General features: G+C 37.9%; 1 protein-coding gene across 1 annotated transcript in view; it reads left to right on the top strand.

The window, feature by feature from the left end:
• The window catches only part of LOC124596416 (esterase FE4-like), a 388,758-nt gene that overhangs the window by 346,804 nt on the left and 17,656 nt on the right, over positions 1-24,298 (top strand). The window contains exon 9 of the mRNA XM_047135545.1: positions 19,699-19,849. Within this exon, the coding sequence (XP_046991501.1) occupies positions 19,699-19,849 (151 nt within the window). The remainder of the gene's footprint in view (positions 1-19,698; positions 19,850-24,298) is intronic.

The raw sequence follows: 24,298 nt of genomic DNA, 5'->3' as shown, positions 1-24,298 counted from the left end.
GGGGGGGGGAGGGGGGAGGAGGGGGGGAGTGTCAAAAAAGTACAGGAAGACCAAGGCTTGAATAAAGCAAAAAGCTTCAAATAGATGTTGACCACAGTAGTTCTGCAGAGGTAAAGAGCCACATGCAGGACAGACTAGTAGGAAGAACTGCTTTAAACCAGTCTTCAGACTGAAGCCCACGACCACAGCAATGTCAAGATGATCACAATTTGATTTCACATTTTCTTCTGGTTAAGTGCCAGACTCTAGGTTCAAAGATCTTCAGCTCAGTCTTCAGTTGATTCCAGAATTTTTAACTTTTAATTATTCATTTCATAACTAATGTTCATTAATATGAAAAATACCGAGTTGTACTCACATTTGCAATCTACATTAAATTGTGACTCCTCTATAACAAACTGAGTAGATCAGTCAAAAGGTCAGAGGAAAGCAGAGGCATATTCACCATCAACATGACCATGCCTTGTAAAGCATTGTTGTGTTCAAACTAACTTTCAGTTTGGTTACAGCTTTTCTTTTCAATCAGTCTCCTCTATACAAATGTCTTTGCACACCTCAGAGAATCAACCTTATTACCTATCTTTCCCAATCAGGGATACACTCTCTTCCTTAAGTTATTGGTAGTTACTTTCATACTGTATAAATAATTTGTACATTTAATCATAATAATGTGTAACGAGTCATTTTATACTCACATTATGCACTGATATGTAAATATGGCTACATGTTGACCACTTACAAGCCTAAAAAATGTAGACTGAAATAGTAATTACAGCCCACTGCCTTTTAAAAATGACATAAATATAAATTCTTCTGTAGAATAGAAGTAGTTACCAAGGACAAACTTGCTGTCTTGATTAATACCTGTTTTTTGGCTCACCAGTGAAACACCATTTTGATTTTCAGCCCCTTCATCTTTGAGCTGTACTTCATTTCTCAAATCCTCTTTCTCTGTGAGTATTTCAGCTCATAAGAGTGTGCAGTTGCTCACAGCTTGTAAGCACATCCTACCTTACTCTCTCCTGTCTGGTGTATAGCGCTTACAAATTCTGAAACTCATCTTCTATTCACCATTATAACTGGTCCATACAACTATGTGATTGCTTTTGCAAATCATCAATATGTTTATGCATATGTTTCTCCATTTACTTCCTTAATTTCTCTAATGATAGCATTATCAGACTTACAACTTCATTTTCTAGTACAAAAGTTCTTTTCAACATCTGTTTTAGTTATTGGTTCATTTATTTAGAGTCAATTATAGTTATCACTTTGATTATTGATTCCTTGTGTATTTGATTACTGATTTCTTGTGTATTTTATATATATAGTAACCTCAACATTACTAAGCTTAAAAAAATGAAAAGTTGTGAAATTCCTTTTTTACTGAATTTCAGTAGCCCTCTACATTCTTAGTAGGCTTTATTTATCAATTGCTGTCTTTCCTTACTCTTATTTCTCTCAGCTGCCTTGCTATTTCTCATTTGTGTGGTTCCTCATGAAAGAGATGAGCTCATGATCCACTGACAGAAAAACGAAGCCCTTACAGTTGAGACAATATTCAACATCCACACCTACTAGGCACTGAAGGCAAACTTGCATGTGTCTCTATTAGACAAGTTGCTACAGCCATACAAATACAATTAATTGGGAGAGTGCACCCTCAATGTACCAATGCACAGTCTTCAGAATGCCAGGTGGAATGCATGCCCTCAGCAGTCTAATCATGCCGTCAGCTGCCAGCCAGCAGTCTTATCTGCATCTTTCACATTTTTACTGTTGTACTGTTTCCAGAGTTTTATTGCTGACCAATTTTCAATTAGTCTCTCAAATTAATTTAATCATAACTCCATATCCACTCCATTCCTTTGCATAAATAAAAACAAAAAATGTATGGGTCACTCTTACATATTGAAAATGTATTACATTTTGTAATGTTACAGGAAACATTATTAGTCATCTACTTTGTTAATAAGTGATAACTCAAGAATTGCAGCACACTTATAGGTTAAACTTTGTAGTGGTTTGGACCTCTATCGATGCAAAAGTGATATCATAATTAATGCCTTAGCTTCACTCCCATAAAACCATTACTCTCCTTTAAAATACCAAAAATAAAATAAAATGGAAATGTTCATTGCAATGCAAAGCATTTTATTGTGCTAAGATCCTCTTACATAATGTATGGGTATCATTATTTCTGTGGTTCTCTCATTGACATAATAAATTACCCAGTACAACTATTGTAAAAATCTCAATTCAGTGTTGTGCATCAGCACTGTACCATCCAGAAATCAGTGTGTACAGTGGTTTCTTTTTTTTTTTAAATACAAAACACTGGTTTGTGTCATGTGAACTTCTATGAAATGTATCATCATTTCAAATGATTATGTAAGCATCTCAACTGTGACCTGCACTATGTTTTCCAACACAAATAACAATATAAATACTACTCTGTTTTATTTATGTTTTTAATCTTACCTCTCAAAAGTACCAATAATTCACAAGTATATTTGGCTGGGGATAAGGACATGTACATTATGAACATGATATCAGTGGCAAATTTCCATGTTGGCCACAAGTAGGCTATTCACATTTTTCCATCCCTACCATTCTCAACAATTCAAAACCCTACTTTGTCAATGAAATTGTAACTTTATGATTTGTGCACTATCATCCTAGTAACGCCACCTTTTTCCAGTACTTAGTATGATTGTGAATTATAGGATTGATGTTTAGATCCTAGATTGTTTTTACAACCCAACAATATAGTTAAGATTGCACAAAAAATAGTTTTGGGGTATATTTATGAGTTAATACAAGCTCAGTCATGTACTACTAATAAGTCAGGGTAAGGTCTGCCTTAAGACTATTTACACAATAATGTACATTCAGTTAAAATAATTAAATAATTTTTTTTACATATTCAGTTATCTGGTAAAAATTTGGCTAATGATTATGATGAAATTCAATTACTTAAGTTATGAAAGTTACATCATCATACAAAATGTTGTTCATTAGTTCTGCCTCTATGCACAAAAGAGCTAATGTGTTTAGATTTTCCTGGTTTAAGGTATATCTTAGATAATTTTTCACCTGTTTTAAGCAAGAAAAGCTTCTCTTACCCAAATAATTTGTTGATTGTGTACACAGAGCCATGCGAACTGCTATATCCAAGTTTGGATAAATGTTTTGCAAATTCTGTTTTTTCAGGGATGATCCAGATTTAGTTTTGCCAAAATTCTTTCAGAACAAATGTGACACTGAAAATGTATGCGTTCTTGAACTAAGTTGGTCTGTAAATCGGTAGGATACATTTATTCCAAGGAAAGGGCTTTTTCCACTAAGAACTGATGATGACAATTCACTTTTTTTCTGAGGATGAGAAATGTGTTAACCCTGAAAATATCATTCACAGTCATTCTCATCCCTTCATCCAATATTTCATCATAAATTTCTTTCCTTTTTAGGTTGTCTTTTTCCCAAGTCTTTTGTATACTGCTTTGACATGCTTAATTCCATCGTCTTTTCTTTAAAATACTTAAAATTTTCTTGTTCAAATGAAAAACATGCAAAGAGATTCATGAAGATCAGCACACTGATCAAACTGTGGTAGAAGCCGGAATTTGAACATTCACTTTCTTTATTCTTTCCAAAAACACATTCCACACATCAACCATTACCACCATTTCCAGCTTTTCTAAATTCAAAAATATTCCTGTTACTTCATTTTGTATTACAGGCTTTTCTGTTACAATCATTCATGATTGATTCCAGTTTTAAGGACTTCATGCCAAGAATCTCTCAGGCTTCTACATGTGTCCTCTCTAGCTGACCAAAGTGTCAGATTTACTCTCTTTAGCACTTCCCCTTCCTCAATTTCAGTCACTAATTTTTGCCAGTGTTGTGTGACAGTTATAAAAGAAAAATGTAGATTTCTTAAAGCAACATGAACAAGCAACAAGCTTCTCTGCAATATTCAGTGTAGCTGTAGTTATAAATTTAAAGAGTGAGCAGTACTTATGCTGAGTGTTTTGAGTTCTGGAATAATGGCAGAAAACATTTCTTCAGCTTCACAGCCCTCTGAGGTCAAGAATTTAATAAATCTTTCACACATTTCATCTTTTTCCAAAATGTATCTAATGATAAGGGTAAGTTAGTTCACATGAGCTATGGGAACCCATGATTAAGGAAAAATATTTCACCCCTCTTATCTTGTCATCAATCTGTTTTAAGACTTTATGATCCACCAAGAGCACAAACTCATCACAATCTGTCTTTGATAAGTAACAGGTACTTCCAGGTATTTGATTCCCACATGATTAAATATGAATGGCTAAAAAAGGATCAAATGCTTCTAACAGTTCCAAAATCATAACAACAATTTCTGTTATGTGGATCACTGAACTTTTCATTCTTTCCTCTGCAAGTGAGACCTCTTGAACACAGTCACTTCACAGCAGTAACAACCCTCTTCAGAAAGTTTCTCCAATAAGCAATTTCTTCATCAGTCTAAGCATGCAGAAAATTGTCGAGTCAGCCATTGATCTCACTTCTAGCTTTCAAACTAAGGATACTAGATTGATGATATGCAGAGTTTTCATGCTGAGGTTCTCATTGTTCTGAATTTTTCCAGCCATTAAATCCTTTGTTCTCAAACTGAGTCTTATTGTCCAATGGACCAAACACCAAACAGGGCCCACAATATACAGATCTTTTACTTTCAGAATAAACCAACCAATTTCAGTCATACACTTCATTCGTTTTCATTTTTCTTTGGGAGATACTTACTGGTAAGAAACAACACTGATCAGCATAATATATTTTTTCACTTTTAGAGAAGTCACAGCACTTGTTTTGAATGAAGCGGTACCTTTCGATAATCTCCCTTAAGGTATCTTCAATTTCCCATAGAGCTGAATCTTTGTTTAGATTTACTGTTGTTTGCCCTTGGTCACTACTTAATGTCTGATTCTGAGATGCATCTTTAATTGTTATTTTTATTGATGATTCCTCTATTGCCTCTCCATCAAAAACATAAATATCCATTTCTCAAAAGCAGATTTTCAACAGATGACTGTTGTTGTTGGGCTGCAGAGTTCAAATACGGTTCATCTTTTCCAGATAGTATTGTGTCAGTGCATGTTATCAAAGCTCCTGGTCTTTCAAGACCACTTCCACTACCACTTATTAAAAAATTGACAATTTTTATTGTTTTACACATAATATCTTCTTGTTTTTCTGTTTTCATTTTGGCCTTTGATTTTATACTCAGTGCCACTACATCACTCTCTCCCATCACTCATTCTAACAATTGTTATCCAAGAACTGAAATCAAAAAGATTACGTAGGAGTTTTACTTCTTGTACATAATTATCAGTATCCGTCATTTAGACTTCAGACACTGAGTAATTACCAAACATATGTACAAGAAATTTATTTAAATATCATACAAAAAAACCAAAATCTCTTTATGTAGCTTCCAAAATAGCTATTTCTCAAGTTAAATTATATGTTACTGATTTGTTATGAATGATTTATTGTAATATATTATGATTACTTATCTACTATAAGTTTTTACACATTGTTGATGTTATGTTATGAAGTTATTCATACAGTCCATGAAATAATTTGAAAAATTACAGCACACAACCAGAAAAAATGTGCCAGAGAAATATTCATACATGTTGTTTGGCTACGATAACTTGATGATTGCACTTCTGCTGGTACAAGCAGAGAAAATCAGCACTAGCTGAAAGATATTCTTTTGTCTCTGAGTGCCGCCAACATTAATCTGCCCATAAACATGAAGTGGTACTATAAACATTGTTAAGGATATGCTGCAAGCAGCAGATGCTGGCTCCCCATTACCACTCCACTCCCCTTGACATCTTTAATGTGTGGGCAAGGCCATTCCCAGCAGCCATTGCATGTATTGTCAAATTATCATGACCAGATTGTATTAGAATTTGCAAGATACAATCAACCAAGGCAGCTTTTCTTTTGTTTTTGAAGTAAATACCAGATGGGACTTCCCCATTTGTATCGCCACTCTGTATCTATCTCTCTTGAACTCAGTGCCACCATGTGACATATGCCTACAATAGCATGATCTTGCTTCAGCTTCTGCAGTGTCCACACCATGCTTGTGCAGTCATTTTGGCCAGTCACACTGAGCAAACAGTCATGTCATTCATCCCCTCACCAAAACCAACACTACTACCCATGTTGTAGAAAAATTAATCTAAGTAGTGGAACATATTACCTGTTGAATTGTTTGTGTGGACTTACTAACATTTAGGCATATATATATGAATCTTTTTAATTTCTGTAAGACACAAAAAAGACACCAAATTTGCCACCACTAAAATCTGCTGCCCTAGGCTCCAGCCTCCTCAGCCTGCTAGTAAATCCCCCACTGTATGGTACTGTAATTTCTGATTATAAAGTATAGATGACACATTGACAGCAATGGCTACTACATTTAGTAGTTACCTCCTCACAGTGGCAGCGGACCTGCCAACAAAGAAAGTAAATCAGGCACTGTGTTCACCAACAGCAGTCTTTATTTTCTAAAATACAATCACTAAGAAGATTACAAAAAGCCTTATATCATGATAAAACACAAAATCTTCTCTCTCTTATCTTGTTTCTAGCAGAGTATTAGCAACTTCTGCCAAAAGGACAGGGCCACTCTTGAGTTATCAGTCACTGAGCGAGGTGGCGCAGTGGTTAGCACAATGCACTCACATTCAGGAGGATGGCAGTTCAAACCCACATTTGGCATCCAAGTATAGGTTTTGCATGATTTCTTTAGACTGTTCCACTCAAATTCCAAGATGATTCCTTTGAAAAAGCACAGCCGATTTCCTTCCCTATCCTTGACGCCATCCAAGCTTGCATTCTGTCTATTATGGCCTTGATATTGACGGGACTTGAAACCCAATCTTCCTTCCTTTGAGTTATCAGTCAGTGACTCAAGGCAATTTCCTAACAAATTGAAACATGTAGTAGTAACATCTTTCAATAAAAAGGGAGGTAAGCATGTCATGACCAAGTGCAGACCCAAACATCACCTAGCAATACTTTCAAATGTTTTAGAGAAAGGGTTTTGTAATAGAATACTGCTTCATTTTTCTAAGCAGAATGTATTACACTGTAGTACATTAATACTTGTTCCATAGAGCATGAATACGATATTTTGTAATGATGTGGAACGTGTCCCTCATGTGACTTTCTTTGTAGAGCACCCATATGAAAGCCACACTAGGCTCGTAAAATGAATTCCTGGCAGAGTTAAACAAAAATAGCATTCCATTAATATATTCTATGACCTTACCTAGATCTTTGGTTTTGTATGTCACAAAATACTACTGGGGAAACTCAAATATTTTCTCATTATTTGTATCTTCTTGCGTAGATCAATTACTACACTGACAACATCAATGACAAACTGCACCATAGGATAAATACTAAACCTTAGCACAGGAAAACGTATGATATGGAGTCTGTTTTCACTATTGCAAGAAGATAGCAAGACTGTTTAATAGATTAACTCCATTTTGTATTAAAATATCTAGGAGGAATGACCAGGAACTTGAATCCACAAAAGACTAAAAAATAGATCCCTTTTAATTGAAACTGCTGCATCTGGGCATAATAGTACATCTGGATAGTAGTTTTCATTTTGACTTTCAATTCACTACTGCCAGTATACACCAATGCTGGATTATCTGCCTAAAAATCACCCTCACATACCAAACATGCTGCAGTGTTTCATTTTTTTTGTAAATGTCATGCCACTAGTAAAAAATATGGCACAACAGTGCAACAGTCTGGCATGGCATGCATATCCACAGAAGCATTAACTGTTTAGACAAGCATGTGGCTTGCAACAGAAACTGTCCTGTATTTAATGAGGGGAAGAATATCAAGATAAAGCTCATTTAGCATGCAACATACACTGAAGCTAAAAATATGTATCACTCTATACAGCCACTCACTTTTACAATGTCTTTTGCATCCTTGTCAAAAAAGCCCATAACAAAAAGGTGTTACTAAACACGTATAAACAGCAAATGCTTCAATTACAATATTATCCTGCAAAGTATAAATATCAACTGAACCTTCCCAAAGACACAGCATCTCCTTGCATCCTTAGTGTCACTTCCAGACCATTATAATAGCGCCAGAAGTTTGTGTTACTATTGCTTTTATGGAACTTTTATACTCATTTGGATAATGAGGGTTTTTTATTAAGTACATGGGAAGCTAATGCTGCATAATAGCCACTGTTTTCTTCAAAGACACTGTATAATTTAGGCACTGTATAGGCATTTACAAAAAAAAAAAAATACTTTGTTCTACCTGTAGACTTCCTTTTTATTTATTCAACTGCCACGACACAAATTTAGCTTGTACAAATTGACAGCCATGTGACCCATTCACAAGAGGATTAGAATAAAGGCAAATGAGAGAATAACAGAAACACCCCCTCCTGCCCCCTTCTCCCCCTCCCCAAACACACACACACACACACACACACACACACACACATCGACTGGAGTGGGGGTTCTATCAAGTGCAGTGGATAGAGGGAGAAAGATGGGGGAGAATGGAGGAGTGGTTGGGGGTGGGTAGGTAGCAGCTTGGAAGGAAGCAGGAGGTCTGCAAGCCAAGAATGCAGGAGGGTGAGGTGGTAAGTGCACAGCTAGGGAAGTGACACGTGGATACTGGCACCAGTGAGGTGCAGCATGCAGTGAAGATGACATTGAGGTGTGGATTGGGAGGTAGTGACAGGACAGAGGAAGGGGAAACTGCTGGATAGAGTTTCTGGATGTAGTTGGTTATCAAGAAGAGTTATGCTTTACCTTATGTGCCAGCTACTAATTCAATTTGCTGACCCTGATGGACCATTCAGTACTGACTGGCCACCACATCATCCTCTGCCAACAGCTTCATTCAGATGTAGTACAGAGTTGCATGGGATCACTACACTGCTCTTCCAGCTGTTGTTAGTTTCTCAGACTTTGAAGCTGCTACTTCTCTCTCAAGTAACTCCTCAATAAGCATCATGAAGCTGGTTGCACCCCTTTTCAGTACTTCTACCAAGAAAGAATCCTTGTAAAATACCAGGAACTGAAACAGATCCTCCACACAGCAGTAATATACACTTATCATTTAGTTACAGACACAGACTTTAACTTATTGTAGAAACTCACAAATCATCTGCTACACCAACAGTTTGCACAGTAACTAAAACAGAAAATATTTACATGATATGTATGCATGTAACACACACACCAGCAAAATATTGTACTGAAAGCGACCAAAATAACAACCGTGTCAAGGAAAGAAGCTACAATAATAATTAAACCATTAGAAACACAAACAATGTTGTCTTCACTGTAAGAGAAGTATTTCAAGAAACTCAAATCCAGAAAAATCACTGGATCTCAGGACACTTTTTTGTGTGTAAAGATTACATGGATTTAAAAGTCATAGAATTCAAATTTTTCCACGGGGGACACAACGACCCCAAAACTAAACCCCCATCAGTTTTAAGTGCAATATTTATATGGAAAGAAAAAGAAGAGGAGATGCAAATACTTCAACATTAAAATGATTTCTGCATTACAGTGGAATGCAGACAGGTTCAAGACTAATGTGAAGGAGCTGCAACACTTGGTGCACCATGGAAGCCCCATGTGTGTGTGTCCCCAAGAAATGCATTTCAAAGATTCTGATACACCTGCTCTGAAAGATTATACCCATTAGAACATATAGCCTCAATAGGGAGATGAAGTATTTGGTAGCAATAAATAACACTCATCATTCTTTTCCCCGTGGCACAATCTTCTGAATAAAAGTTATCACAGCGTACCTGCTATGTAGGATGTTCCCTTTACTTGCCACCACATGATGTCATAGACAATGAGGCTCTCAACAATCTCTTCATACAGTGTCCCCCCACTCCTCCCTTCCCATTACCATTCCTCTCCCAACTGTTCATTCTCTGTGTGAATTTAGTGCATACAATGTGTAATTGGGCAAACCCACCACAGTTCCAATGGGGCTAGCTCACTGAGAGGTTCATACACGGCACCCATCTCTGGACAGTCATGGGAAGTGGTGAAGGATTTGCTTCCCAGAAAACACTTCTCAGTCTGATAAATTTAGCAGCTCCAATGGTGACGTAAGAAAAACATGGATGAAATGATGCTTCAGTAAAGAAAATATAAATTTTTTTCTGGCATAGACAGAAAGATATTAACTGTCGGTGAACCGTTGTATTACACAGTCTGAAAACCACAACAGATTTCTTGAAATTTTTTACATAGTTTTAACAAAATGCTTCATCTTGTTTTAAAAATGATAAATAGACTGTAGTTTGCACAGTGAACATAATGAACTGAGATATAATCTAAACAGGTAATGGTACCTTTTGAATAAAGGAACTTAAAATAAATTTGTGGCTGGTTGCTGACTCAACACCATCAACATTTGTCTTCAGATAACAGTCACGGTCTCCAACCATGTCATCATATGACAAAATCACATTATTAGTCCGCCCCGGTAGCTGAGTGGTCAACGTGACAGACTGTCAATCCTAAGGGCCCGGGTTCGATTCCCGGCTGGGTCGGAGATTTTCCCTGCTCAGGGACTGGGTGTTGTGTTGTCCTAATCATCATCATTTCATCCCCATCGACGCGCAGGTCGCCGAAGTGGCGTCAAATCGAAAGACCTGCACCAGGCGAACGGTCTACCCGACGGGAGGCCCTAGCCACACAACATTTCCATTTTATTTATCACATTATTCACAATGTTGAAAATGGCTGTGATGTGAGGTCTGAGTGGGGTACGGTCAAGTAGGGGGTGCCCCAGGGATCAGCGTTGGGGCCACTCCTATTCCTTATTTATATAAATGATATGCCCTCTAGTATTATGGGTAACTCTCAAATATTTCTGTTTGTTAATGACACTAGCTTGGTAGTAAAGGATGTTGTGTGCAACACTGACTCGGTTTCAAATAGTGCAGTTCATGACCTAAGTTCATGGCTTGTAGAAAATAAACTAATGCTAAATCACAGTAAGACTCAGTTTTTACGGTTTCTAACACACAATTTAAAAAAAAAAAAAAAAAAAAAAAAAACTGACTTTCAGGATCTTGTTCAAAGATGTAATGCTGCCATTTTTACTGTTTGAATGGTATCTCAAGTAAGTGATCATTACTTAATCTACTTTGCTTATTTTCATTCACTTATGTCATGTGGTATTACATTCTAGGGTAACTCTTCCCATTCTAAAAGGATATTTTTGGCTCAGAAATGGGCAGTTCGAGCAATAATTGGTGTAAGTCCATGAACTTCTTGGCGACCCCTGTTCACAAGTCTGGGTATTTTGATATTGGCCTCTCAATATATATATTCCTTACCGTTATTTCTTGTTAACAATATTAGCTTATTCCCAAGAATAAGCAGCTTTCACTCAGTTAATACTTGGCATAAATCAAACCTGCATTTGGATTGGACTTCCTTAACTCTTTGCAGAAAGGTGTGCAGTATACTGCTGCATCCATTTTCAATAAGCGACCACTCAAATTCAAAAATCTTAGCAGTACTCCATGCACTTTCAAATCAAAACTGAAGAGTTTCCTCATGGGTCACTCCTTCTATTCTGTCAAGGAGTTCCTTGAAAAAGTAAGCTGATTCTTGTTGCACTGTTGATTGTATTTACTTAAACTTATGGATTGATTTTTTTGGGTTCATAAACATTTTATTTTTATCTGTTACTCTTATGTTGTAATGTCATGTACTGACACGTTCCATGACCTTGGAAATTTGCTTCTCAATTTGGTCCCGTGGAACTTGATGTGTAAATAAATAAATAAATAAAACACATCTCATTTTTGAAATTGCTGATGTACTCTGTAACATACTAGCATTCACTCTCTTCCTCTCCACATCTCTGACAGCTACAGTTCACGTACCAATTAATCAACCTTCAGTATCATCCCAGGCAAGTCTACAACATAGCATGAATTAATGCAGATATAATCAATCTACAGCAAGCTCCATGTGATGTGGCAGGCATAAAGGCTTTTGTCTGACCTAAAGTCAGTGACATTCCATCCGGTTGCACACCCAACCATAGAAAAAATTTTGGTTGCTTATTGATCCACTATAAAGCACATTTCAGATATGTGCTAATCAGTATCTTGTTGTTGTTGTTGTGGTCTTCAGTCCTGAGACTGGTTTGATGCAGCTCTCCATGCTACTCTATCCTGTGCAAGCTTTTTCATCTCCCAGTACCTACTGCAACCTACATCCTTCTGAATCTGCTTAGTGTAGTCATCTCTTGGTCTCCCCCTACGATTTTTACCCTCCACGCTGCCCTCCAATACTAAATTGGTGATCCCTTGATGCCTCAGAACATGTCCTACCAACCGATCCCTTCTTCTGGTCAAGTTGTGCCACAAACTTCTCTTCTCCCCAATCCTATTCAATACTTCCTCATTAGTTATGTGATCTACCCATCTAATCTTCAGCATTCTTCTGTAGCACCACATTTCGAAAGCTTCTATTCTCTTCTTGTCCAAACTATTTATCGTCCATGTTTCACTTCCATACATGGCTACACTCCATACAAATACTTTCAGAAATGACTTCCTGACACTTAAATCAATACTGGATGTTAACAAATTTCTCTTCTTCAGAAACGCTTTCCTTGCCATTGCCAGTCTACATTTTATATCCTCTCTACTTCGACCATCATCAGTTATTTTGCTCCCCAAATAGCAAAACTCCTTTACGACTTTAAGTGCCTCATTTCCTAATCTAATTCCCTCTGCATCACCCGACTTAATTAGACTACATTCCATTATCCTTGTTTTGCTTTTGTTGATGTTCATCTTATATCCTCCTTTCAAGACACTGTCCATTCCATTCAACTGCTCTTCCAAGTCCTTTGCTGTCTCTGACAGAATTACAATGCCATCGGCGAACCTCAAAGTTTTTATTTCTTCTCCATGAATTTTAATACCTACTCCGAATTTTTCTTTTGTTTCCTTTACTGCTTGCTCAATATACAGATTGAACAACATCGGGGACAGGCTACAACCCTGTCTTACTCCCTTCCCAACCACTGCTTCCCTTTCATGTCCCTCGACTCTTATAACTACCATCTGGTTTCTGTACAAATTGTAAATAGCCTTTCGCTCCCTGTATTTTACCCCTGCCACCTTTAGAATTTGAAAGAGAGTATTCCAGTCAACATTGTCAAAAGCTTTCTCTAAGTCTACAAATGCTAGAAACGTAGGTTTGCCTTTCCTTAATCTTTCTTCTAAGATAAGTCGTAAGGTCAGTATTGCCTCACGTGTTCCAGTGTTTCTACGGAATCCAAACTGATCTTCCCCGAGGTTGGCTTCTACTAGTTTTTCCATTCGTCTGTAAAGAATTCGTGTTAGTATTTTGCAGCTGTGACTTATTAAGCTGATAGTTCGGTAATTTTCACATCTGTCAACACCTGCTTTCTTTGGGATTGGAATTATTATATTCTTCTTGAAGTCTGAGGGTATTTCGCCTGTTTCATACATCTTGCTCACCAGATGGTAGAGTTTTGTCAGGACTGGCTCTCCCACGGCCGTCAGTAGTTCCAATGGAATATTGTCTACTCCGGGGGCCTTGTTTCGACTCAGGTCTTTCAGTGCTCTGTCAAACTCTTCACGCAGTATCGTATCTCCCATTTCATCTTCATCTACATCCTCTTCCATTTCCATAATATTGTCCTCAAGTACATCACCCTTGTATAGACCCTCTATATACTCCTTCCACCTTTCTGCTTTCCCTTCTTTGCTTAGAACTGGGTTTCCATCTGAGCCCTTGATATTCATACAAGTCGTTCTCTTATCTCCAAAGGTCTCTTTAATTTTCCTGTAGGCGGTATCTATCTTACCCCTAGTGAGATAGGTCTCTACATCCTTACATTTGTCCTCTAGCCATCCCTGCTTAGCCATTTTGCACTTCCTGTCGATCTCATTTTTGAGACGTTTGTATTCCTTTTTTCCTGTTTCACTTACTGCATTTTTGTATTTTCTCCTTTCATCAATTAAATTCAATATTTCTTCTGTTACCCAAGGATTTCTACTAGCCCTCGTCTTTTTACCTACTTGATCCTCTGCTGCCTTCACTACTTCATCCCTCAAAGCTACCCATTCTTCTTCTACTGTATTTATTTCCCCCATTCCTGTCAATTGCTCCCTTATGCTCTCCCTGAATCTCTGTACAACCTCTGGTTCTTTTAGTTTATCCAGGTCCCATCTCCTTAAATTCCCACCTTTTTGCAGTTTCTTCAGTTTTAATCTACAGGTCATAACCAATAGATTGTGGTCAGAGTCCACATCTGCCCCTGGAAATGTCTTACAATTTAGAACCTGGTTCCTAAATCTCTGTCTTACCATTATATAATCTATCTGATACCTTTTAGTATCTCCAGGGTTCTTCCATGTATACAACCTTCTTTCATGATTCTTAAACCAAGTGTTAGTTATTATTATGTTGTGCTCTGTGCAAAATTCTACCAGGCGGCTTCCTCTTTCATTTCTGTCCCCCAATCCATATTCACCTACTATGTTTCCTTCTCTCCCTTTTCCTACACTCGAATTCCAGTCACCCATGACTATTAAATTTTCGTCTCCCTTCACAATCTGAATAATTTCTTTTATTTCATCATACATTTCTTCAATTTCTTCGTCATCCGCAGAGCTAGTTGGCATATAAACTTGTACTACTGTAGTAGGTGTGGGCTTCGTATCTATCTTGGCCACAATAATGCGTTCACTATGCTGTTTGTAGTAGCTTACCCGCATTCCTATTTTCCTATTCATTATTAAACCTACACCTGCATTACCCCTATTTGATTTTGTGTTTATAACCCTGTAGTCACCTGACCAGAAGTCTTGTTCCTCCTGCCACCGAACTTCACTAATTCCCACTATATCTAACTTCAACCTATCCATTTCCCTTTTTAAATTTTCTAACCTACCTGCCCGATTAAGGGATCTGACATTCCACGCTCCGATCCGTAGAACGCCAGTTTTCTTTCTCCTGATAACGACATCCTCCTGAGTAGTCCCCGCCCGGAGATCCGAATGGGGGACTATTTTACCTCCGGAATATTTTACCCAAGAGGACGCCATCATCATGTAATCATACAGTAAAGCTGCATGCCCTCGGGAAAAATTACGGCTGTAGTTTCCCCTTGCTTTCAGCCGTTCGCAGTACCAGCACAGCAAGGCCGTTTTGGTTATTGTTACAAGGCCAGATCAGTCAATCATCCAGACTGTTGCCCTTGCAACTACTGAAAAGGCTGCTGCCCCTCTTCAGGAACCACACGTTTGTCTGGCCTCTCAACAGATACCCCTCCGTTGTGGTTGCACCTACGGTACGGCTATCTGTATCGCTGAGGCACGCAAGCCTCCCCACCAACGGCAAGGTCCATGGTTCATGGGGGGGAATCAGTATCTTATGACTCTTTATATGGACTAAATTGTGGTCCTTGCCCAAGGATGGAGCCAGTTTCTGCCTTGGTTGCTGATGAGGATCAAAATGATAATGGATTAAACAAATCATAACAGAGAGGGCACTATAAAATTTACTTTACAATACTTTAACTCAGCACCAATTTACACAGACAGGTCCAAGCAGTGACAGGAGCTTAGCTGCTCAGTAGTTTGTTCCAATAATGTTTTCTAGATCCACTTACCAAATTAATTCACCATATATGATGTAGAGGTGCATGTTATCTCCCAAGCACCAAACTAGATGAGATGCACATTCAAGTTACAGAATTCCTCACCTGCTCTCACTCCTTCAGAATGCTTCAAGCTATCCAGTGAACAGAGCCATTGGAGGCACAACATCCATCTACATCATCATCTTACAACATTGAAGGAAGGAGAAATGCCCTGTTGGGCACTAGAACATGTTGAAATTTGAGGAAACAAAATGGCAGATGCAGCAGCCACGGAGCCCGCACAGTACCTACAGTAGCATAATGTCAGGTCCACTAACGTGTAGTAACATTGATTTCAAAAAACATGATCATGTATGTTACTTGAGAGGGGAGTGGCTGGAAGTAAAAAATAACAATCTGCAGTCAGTTACAAACAACAATTTGCAGTCAGTGATATTGACTTTCACGGCATAACTCCTCCTAGATAAAAATCCTTCTTGCTCCCATTGTCCTTTAACATACCCATTCCTCCTACTTCAAGAGGACCTGCCAGTGTGTGGTGCATATTGTGTAAGGCTGGTATGGCTGTCTGCAAACAATATGTTGGGAAAATACAACTAGTTTTCAGATCAGAGGAAAGACTATAACTCGGCAGAAAACATGCCCTCTAATTTAAATAATGACAGATAATGTATCAAACCCCCAATAAATTTATGATCTCATCTTCCCTCCGTAAGTCCTTATGTCCTTACCTCTACCTCCTTACTCATGTACTAGGCAAGAAACATGGATAGCACAAATAACTACAGATTGGTATCTGTCTTGTCTGGTATCTCAAATATATTAGAGATGCTTATGCAAGATAAATATTGATTAAATTCTTAAAAAAACACAATACTCTGATTCCCATACAATTCAGTTCCCAAAAATGGAAATCCACAAAAACAACTATTTGTAGCCTAACAAAATCTGTTATAGACAGATTATATAAAATAAAGTCTGTTTCTGTCTAAAGGCTTTGACACAATCACTGTCACAGCCCTAACTGAAAAACTTGAAATCTGTGGGCTACATGGATAGGCAGCATAATGGATAAAAACATATGTGGCAACATAAGGCAGCGTGTAATGACAATCTGCATGCAGATATGAAATCCAGGCCATTAAATATATGTACCTCACGGATCTGCACTTGGTTCTCTAATGTTCAGTCTCTTTATAAAGAATATCAGAGTCACTGTAAAGGAACAAAAAATAGTGAATGCTGAAATGATGTAACATTAGTCACCAAAAAAATCTGGGAACACATGAAAGGAGTGCATGTATTTTGCCAAACAACGTAGTGCAGTGTCTCATACAGACTGACTTAATTATAGATCTAAAAAATACTTTGTTCATAGTTTTCAATAACAAAGATAAGGATGCATATATGCAGACTGAAGTGATGAATGAAAATTTGTACCAAGGCCAGGATTCAAACCTAGACCTCCTGCTCAGCAGGCAGATGTGTTAAACACTACGCCACCCTGGGACAGTGACATTGCACGACTGCATGGACTACCCCAGCATATCTCCCTCCTCAGTCCAAATTTCCATTTACACTTCAGCTTTCTTGATATTCCCACTAAATTCAAACAGCATTGCAGAGGTTCTCCAACTGTAATTCAATAGCAATAGCACTTCAGCATCAAACAAAATGGAGGAGCCTGCCTGAAAACCATGTATTGGTGCTTTAATCAAATGAAACAATATGGCTCCAGAGATATTTTCAAGTCTCAGACAATGGGGATTTGGGCCAAGGAGGGAGGTGTGCTAGGGTAGTCCATGCAGTTGTGCAAAGCCATTGCACCAGGGTGGTGCATCTGCATAGTGAGCAGCAGGCTCGACTTCAAATCCCAGCCTTGGCACAAATTTTCATTCATTGCTTCAGTCTGTACACATAAATCATAGATGACTGAAACTTGAAAAAGTCTCTGGAACAATATAGTTTCATTTAAAGAAAAGGTTTATCATACAAATATATTTATAGATGAAACAAGACTGGCAGAAGATATCTGAGTAAGATTTTTAGGAACTGTGTTAGACAATAATCTCCAATGGAGGGAACATACAGACATTTTCTGCTGAAAAATAAGTACTATAATATTTATTATGGAACAACTTGCACATTATGCTAATACACAACTTCTGTATGCAGTGTACTGTGGCCTTTTTGAACAATATCTATAGTATGGAATTACTGTGTGGGGAAACTCCAACAAATATAACACAAAAAGAATTCATTTATTGTGAAAATGAGCATGAGGACCATTGCTAATAATAAAAAACAGTGATTCATGCAAAACTATCTTGCAGAATCTAACAATACTTACATTTCCTTTCTTGTACAGACTAGTAGCTTCATTAATAAAAGAAAATATATTGCCAGGAAAAATGCAGCTGGCCATTTATATCACACAAAAAATTAAGAACAGCTGAGAAGTATAACAGAAACTAAGAGTTGTTGAAAAAGTTTCTTGATACTCACACATACAACTGGTAAGGTGTCTATCTAAGAGTCTGTTGGGCAGTATGAGAAATATGATGGTTCTGTTAATTTCTTAAGGATTATTTAATGTTGAAAGAATTTAACAGTGTAGAGAAGTATATATGTAACTAGTTACCTGTGTGAAAGAGTGAATGAAAATAATATTTATATCTATCTGAATATAAAGCTACAAAATAATGCAAATTTTTTATCATATGGCTTTTGTATGTCTGTGTTATAATCACCTGGTTCAAGAATATTTAAATAACTTTGGGGCCTAAACAGAAATGTAGAGGCAAATGTATATAAAATTAGTATCATATTTGCCCAATTTTTGTTTTAAATTATATTTTAAGACACTAGATCAAGTTGACTTGTCATACATTACTAGTGCATACTCTGTATATAACTTGAAATCAGTAAATCAATTTGTTGTGGCACTTTGATGCATGACTGTTTTTCAACATTGAATTGTGACAAATTTCATTGCAACCAGTCAGGCTATTAACAGTAGACAAGCAGTTTTCTATAGACATGTTCTTGTACTGCAGTGAAAAATATTTCTATGGACTCCTGCTCAAAAAGAGAGTGAGAGTGAGTGAGAGAGAGAGAGAGAGAGAGAGAGAGAGAGAGAGAGAGAGAGAGATTGGTGCTGCAAATTTATTTGCTTACCATATACATTCAGTTAGTAATGGTCACCTTCAAAGTACAGCCAATTTAAACCTCAACTGTCTGTTGTCATTCCTCCCATTGCAGAAAACATTACTGCAAAATTCTGGTCTTTTATTTCTGGTGAACACTGTATTTTTTAATACAGTGTTCACCAGAAATAAAAGAATGTATCCTTACTAAACTGTTCATATACTACCTCAGAGTTCAATGATTTTTATGAAATGACAACATGAAGACACAAGTCATAATAAAAAATTATGTCACTAATATACAACAGTAAATAGTTCCTTGGTTATGAACGGTGTTTCACTCCTTTAGTGTTGAGGTAATTTCATCTTGTAAACTGCATTTGTCTCCAAGAGTTGCAGTTTTTAAATCAACTCTTATTCCTGCTAAAAACATGCATAGCTGCATCTTAATGTGGACTAATAATAGCATTGCCAGTAAGGTTTAAATGATACGTGGTTTTTGACATATGAAAAGACTTATTTTTGGTTTGCGTGATCACGAAGTTCAACTTATTCATGTTTTGCAAGCATTTTCTTTTGAATTTATGTGCAATAGATATGGTTTATCATTTATAAAAGTATCAAATGTCACTATTTCTGTATTAACTAATAATGAGTACGTGTGGAGTTGATATATTTGTTGCTCAACATTTATGATCTGAAATAATACTGCTATAGGTTAAATGGTAAATTATAACAAACTTGAAAAAAAATTAAATTGTAAGTGAATTATATATTGCATTTTTATCAATTTTTGAAGATGTGTGCAGACCTCCACTTCAATATGGGGTCAGACATAACCGCTAGACTCATCGCATCTGCACCCAATCCACCTCAGATTTATCGTTACCAGTTTTCCTTTGAAAGTGACCTAGCACTTACTTCCAGAATGGTTGATCGCAGATTTCCAGGTTAGATTTAATGTTCCTTCACTCATAAAGAAAGTAATATTATTTTAACTGTATAGTTAAGATTTTGTGCCTGAATAAGATTTTTCATTATTTATTTATTTGTTTATTTTTTATTTTCATATGGTGAGGTTAGTTCTGGTAGAATGTAAATAATTCAAGAGTAAAGGAGACCACTAACCAAAGAGCAGAAATATTAAGTTGGTGACAGACACACACACACAAAATGGAAAGAAAACTTGCTAGCTTCCGGAATAAATCCTTAGATGAATGATTCAAAAGTGGTACAATACAATAATATAATCAAGATAATAAACAATACAATACAAAAATACAATAGTGATAAAAAACAATACAGATAACAATGACAAAGGAAATAAGCTGAATTACTACTCAAATTATTTATCTCTGTTAAAGAATTCATCAAAAGAGTAGAAACATTTTTCCAGTAGGAATTCCTTTAGCTTTTTTTTTTTTGAATAGCATTTTATTTTCTTTTAGACACTTTATATTACTCGGCAGTGCATTAAAGATTTTTGTTCTTCTGTACTTTACCCCTTTTTGTACCAGAGAGAGATTTTTCCGTTCACAGTGCATATCACCTTTCCATCTTGTATTATAATGATGGTATGCCTCATTTGTTTCATATTCAGAGGAATTGAGAAGAGTGAAGGCCATGAGTGAGAGGAGATACTGTGAGATAGTGGTTAATATACCTAACAGTTTAAAAAGATTTCAACATGAGGTTCTTGGAGGGACATTACATATAATTCGGACTACTTTTTTCTGGCTTACAAAAAATTTTTTTTGAAAGTGGTGAGTTGCCCCAAAAGATTATTCCATAGCACATCACTGAATGAAAGTAGCCAAAATATGCAGACCTTGATATGTTGATGTCTCCAATTTTGGAGATTATTCAGATAGCAAATGTTGCTGACCTAAGCTTTTTTAGTGTTTGCAGTATTTGGAATTCCCAGCTGAGCTGGTTATCTATGTGAACGCCTAGGAACTTTGTGCACTGAATGCTCTGTAACTGTTGGCTCTCGTGTGCAATGTTAATCTCTACTGGGCTTATGTAACTGGATTGGAACTGCATGTAATTTGTTTTACTGAGGTTTATTGCTAGACAATTTGGTGTACTAGGGTGGGGTGGTGATTGTATTGGGTGAGAGATGAGCATGGTTGGCTTATGGCTTATGGCACACAGGGAGGCAGCAGGTTTTTGTCTTGGAATGCAAGAGGAAAGGATGGCAGGTGATACATGAGCACTGGAGCCACTGATTCGAAGTGCACAATGAAGATGATATGGAGGAATGGATTGTGAAGGAAAGGGGAAAGTGTTGAGTAGAGGGTGTGGGGAAAGTGGGTTAGTGGAAAGTGAAGCCAGGAAGTTTACAGGAGTGAAAGATGTGTAGCAAGAATTAATCCCATCTGTGCAGTTAAACTCTGGTGCTAGAAGGAAGGGTCCAGATGGCCCAGGTAGTGAAGCAGCCACTGAACTTGAGCATGTTGCGCTCTTAGCCATTCATCTTGGTAGACAGCTGGTTGGTTGTCACACTGACATAAAAAGCTGTGCAGTGATTTCAACAGAGTTGGTACATGACTTAGCTGCTTTAACGGGTGGCCCTGTGTCTGATGGGATAGGATAAGCCTGTGACAAGACTGGAGTAAGATGTTCCAGGTGGGTGGACTGAGCAAGTCTTGTATCTGGGTCATCCACAGGGAAATGGCACCTGTAGCAATGGGGTGGGAGAGGGAGTGACATAGGGATTGACCAGTATGTTGTGTAGATTGTGTGGGCAGCAGAATGGCACTTTAGGAGGCATGGAAAGGGTCTTGGGTAGGAATGTCCCTCATTTCCAGGCATGATGGTAGATAATAAAAGCCCTGGTGAAGGATATGGTTCAGTTGCACCAGTCCAGGGTGACACTGAATGACAAGGGTGTCACTGCTTTGTAGCTGATTCTTGGGGATGGTGGGAATATTGGCGGCGTTTGAGGGTGACATGGGAAATCTGTTTGCTGACTATGTTTCAGGGGTAGTGCCTGTCTGTGGAGACTCTCCTGAGGCTTCAGTGGCACAGATATGGGCACCCACACGGAACACTCCTATGCCAACCTTTTTATGGGCCATCTAGAGGAAATCTTCCTAGCCTCCCAAAACCCTGAACCTCTTATCTGGTTCAGAATCATTGATAATATCTTCATGACCAGGACTCGGGGCCAAGACATCCTATCCGTATTCCTCCAACCTTAACTCCTTCTCTCCCACCCATTTTACTTGGTCATACTCAACACAATGTGCCTTCGTCATGTATGCTACCACCACCTCTCTGATGTCTCCACCCATGCCTCTGTCCATATTAAGTCCACTAACCACCAACATACCTGCATTTTGACAACTCTCACCCCTTTCACATAAAATATTCCTCCCATACAGCCTGGTCAACCAAGGATGGCATATCTGCACTGACAAAAATTCCCTTGCCCATTATACTGAAAGTCTGGTACTTCCTCAAGTTCCCTCCCTTACTCCATAACTGCCTCCCTCCTACCCTTTAACCACTATCCACACACCAAATAACCCATACTTCCAACCAGTCACTCTTCTTCCTTAGCTTCATCACCTACATTTCTGGAAATCTCAAATAGCTTGTCTTTTATGTGATAAACTAGAGAAAACTTTTCCAGTAGAACAAATGGCTCCATTTTGTGCACTAAACAACAGACCACATTCCACATGGAAGTTATTTTAGACCTTGTGTTTTTGGCATTCATATTAAATTTCACATGAAACAGATTTTTATAGCCACATGGTTAGAGGCGCCATGTCATGGACTACACAGCCCCTCCTGCCGGAGGTTTGAGTCCTCCCTTGAGCATGGGTGTGTGTGTGTGTGTGTTGTTCTTAGCATAAGTTAGTTAAGTAGTGCGTAAGTCTAGGGACTGATGACCTCAGCAGTTTAGTCCCATAGGAATTCACACAAGTTTGAACATTTTTTGAGATTTTATTGTTTACTGGTTATTTGTTACTTTTGTAGAATATATCACATTTCATCCATAACATTATAGAGATACCAAATCCTCTCCTTTTAAATACCTGCTTCAAATTTCTTGTAAAAGCCATTATGACAATAATGCAAAGAATCAAGAGCTACCAATGTCTCCTAACTATTTTTCAGTAGTTCCTACAATTTCTTTCATTTCAACATGATTAACTAACATGTTCAATTTGAGTCTTACTTAAATAATATACAGAGTTGTATGATGAGTGGAAATGCAACTGTCAACTGCTACTACGTAGTTTGACATCCAGTGAAAGCATTTGCAACCATGCATGCATTAAAAGTTAAAAAATTACAAAAACTGACTAAAAATGATTTGTAAGGGTTGGCAGCATGATCCTTACAGTGGCTGGTATGTCAGTTCGCCCACCAGTTGTTAAATGATGGCCTGGGAAATAAACATTCCTGGTTGGAAAAGACCTTTATTCATAACAGTTTGAGTGATGGGAGCTGAAGAGGGGGTTGTTGGCCTAAGTGATGTATGTGGCCTTGGCAGTTAAAGCGTGCCAGAATCAGCAGCTGTCCACCAGGGGGGGCAGCACAATGTGTGATGGCAGCTGGAAGTGTTGTTCTGTGATCAGCACAGCACCAGAGTGCTGATACAAGGCAGTGATAGCTACTGGTGATGGCCAGATGGCCTGCCAGAACTGATGGTGTTAAACCTCAGCCTCTGACGCAGCTGATGACAAGGGCATGTGCCAGCTTTGGATAATGAAAAGCAATGATGAAATCTGCACAGGGCAGTGGTAGGTGGGCAGCTAGATGGACCAGACCCAAACTCACAAGCCACCAGAGAGCCAGCCGTCAATAGATTGTAGTCATCCAGCAGGTGACCCAACAGTGAATAGGCACTGAGTAGACTGTACATAGATTCAGCTCAAGCAGAGGCCTGCAGCTAAATTAGATGGGCTGGCTAGCATTTCTCAAATGGCAGTACACCTGGCTTGTAAGACACAACAGTCCAATGTAGCCAGATGTAATTGTTCAGAAACTATGACTTCATTTATCCTGGTTTTCCTACCTGGTCAACTTTTTCAAGAGCCCTGATAGAGTTGTGAGGTGTCACAAACTGGCTTCAGAGATGCTGGCTGGTGTCCTCTGCATTGTTAGTGTACTGAATATAATATTCTTGCATGCTGCATATGCACTCTTCTGCCATGACACCTAGTATTTCCCTCCTCACAATGTCATTCTGCTGAATCGACACAAGAGCTGTCCTTTACACCAGGCAAAGCCATTATGCAACAGATATTTGAATATTTACTAAAGAATCTTAAGTTACTTTATAAATGTTTACCATATTCCTTCACTTGGTGTGCACAATATTGTTATTTCTGTGACTGTTTTTTCATAATATAACTCCACCTTCTACCTACCTAGTCCTTTAT

The sequence above is a fragment of the Schistocerca americana genome, chromosome 2 (assembly GCF_021461395.2).
Source record: "Schistocerca americana isolate TAMUIC-IGC-003095 chromosome 2, iqSchAmer2.1, whole genome shotgun sequence".
Lineage (NCBI taxonomy): Eukaryota > Metazoa > Arthropoda > Insecta > Orthoptera > Acrididae > Schistocerca > Schistocerca americana.
The sequence above is the reverse complement of the archived record's forward strand: the minus strand, read 5'-3'. Positions and strand labels throughout refer to the sequence as shown.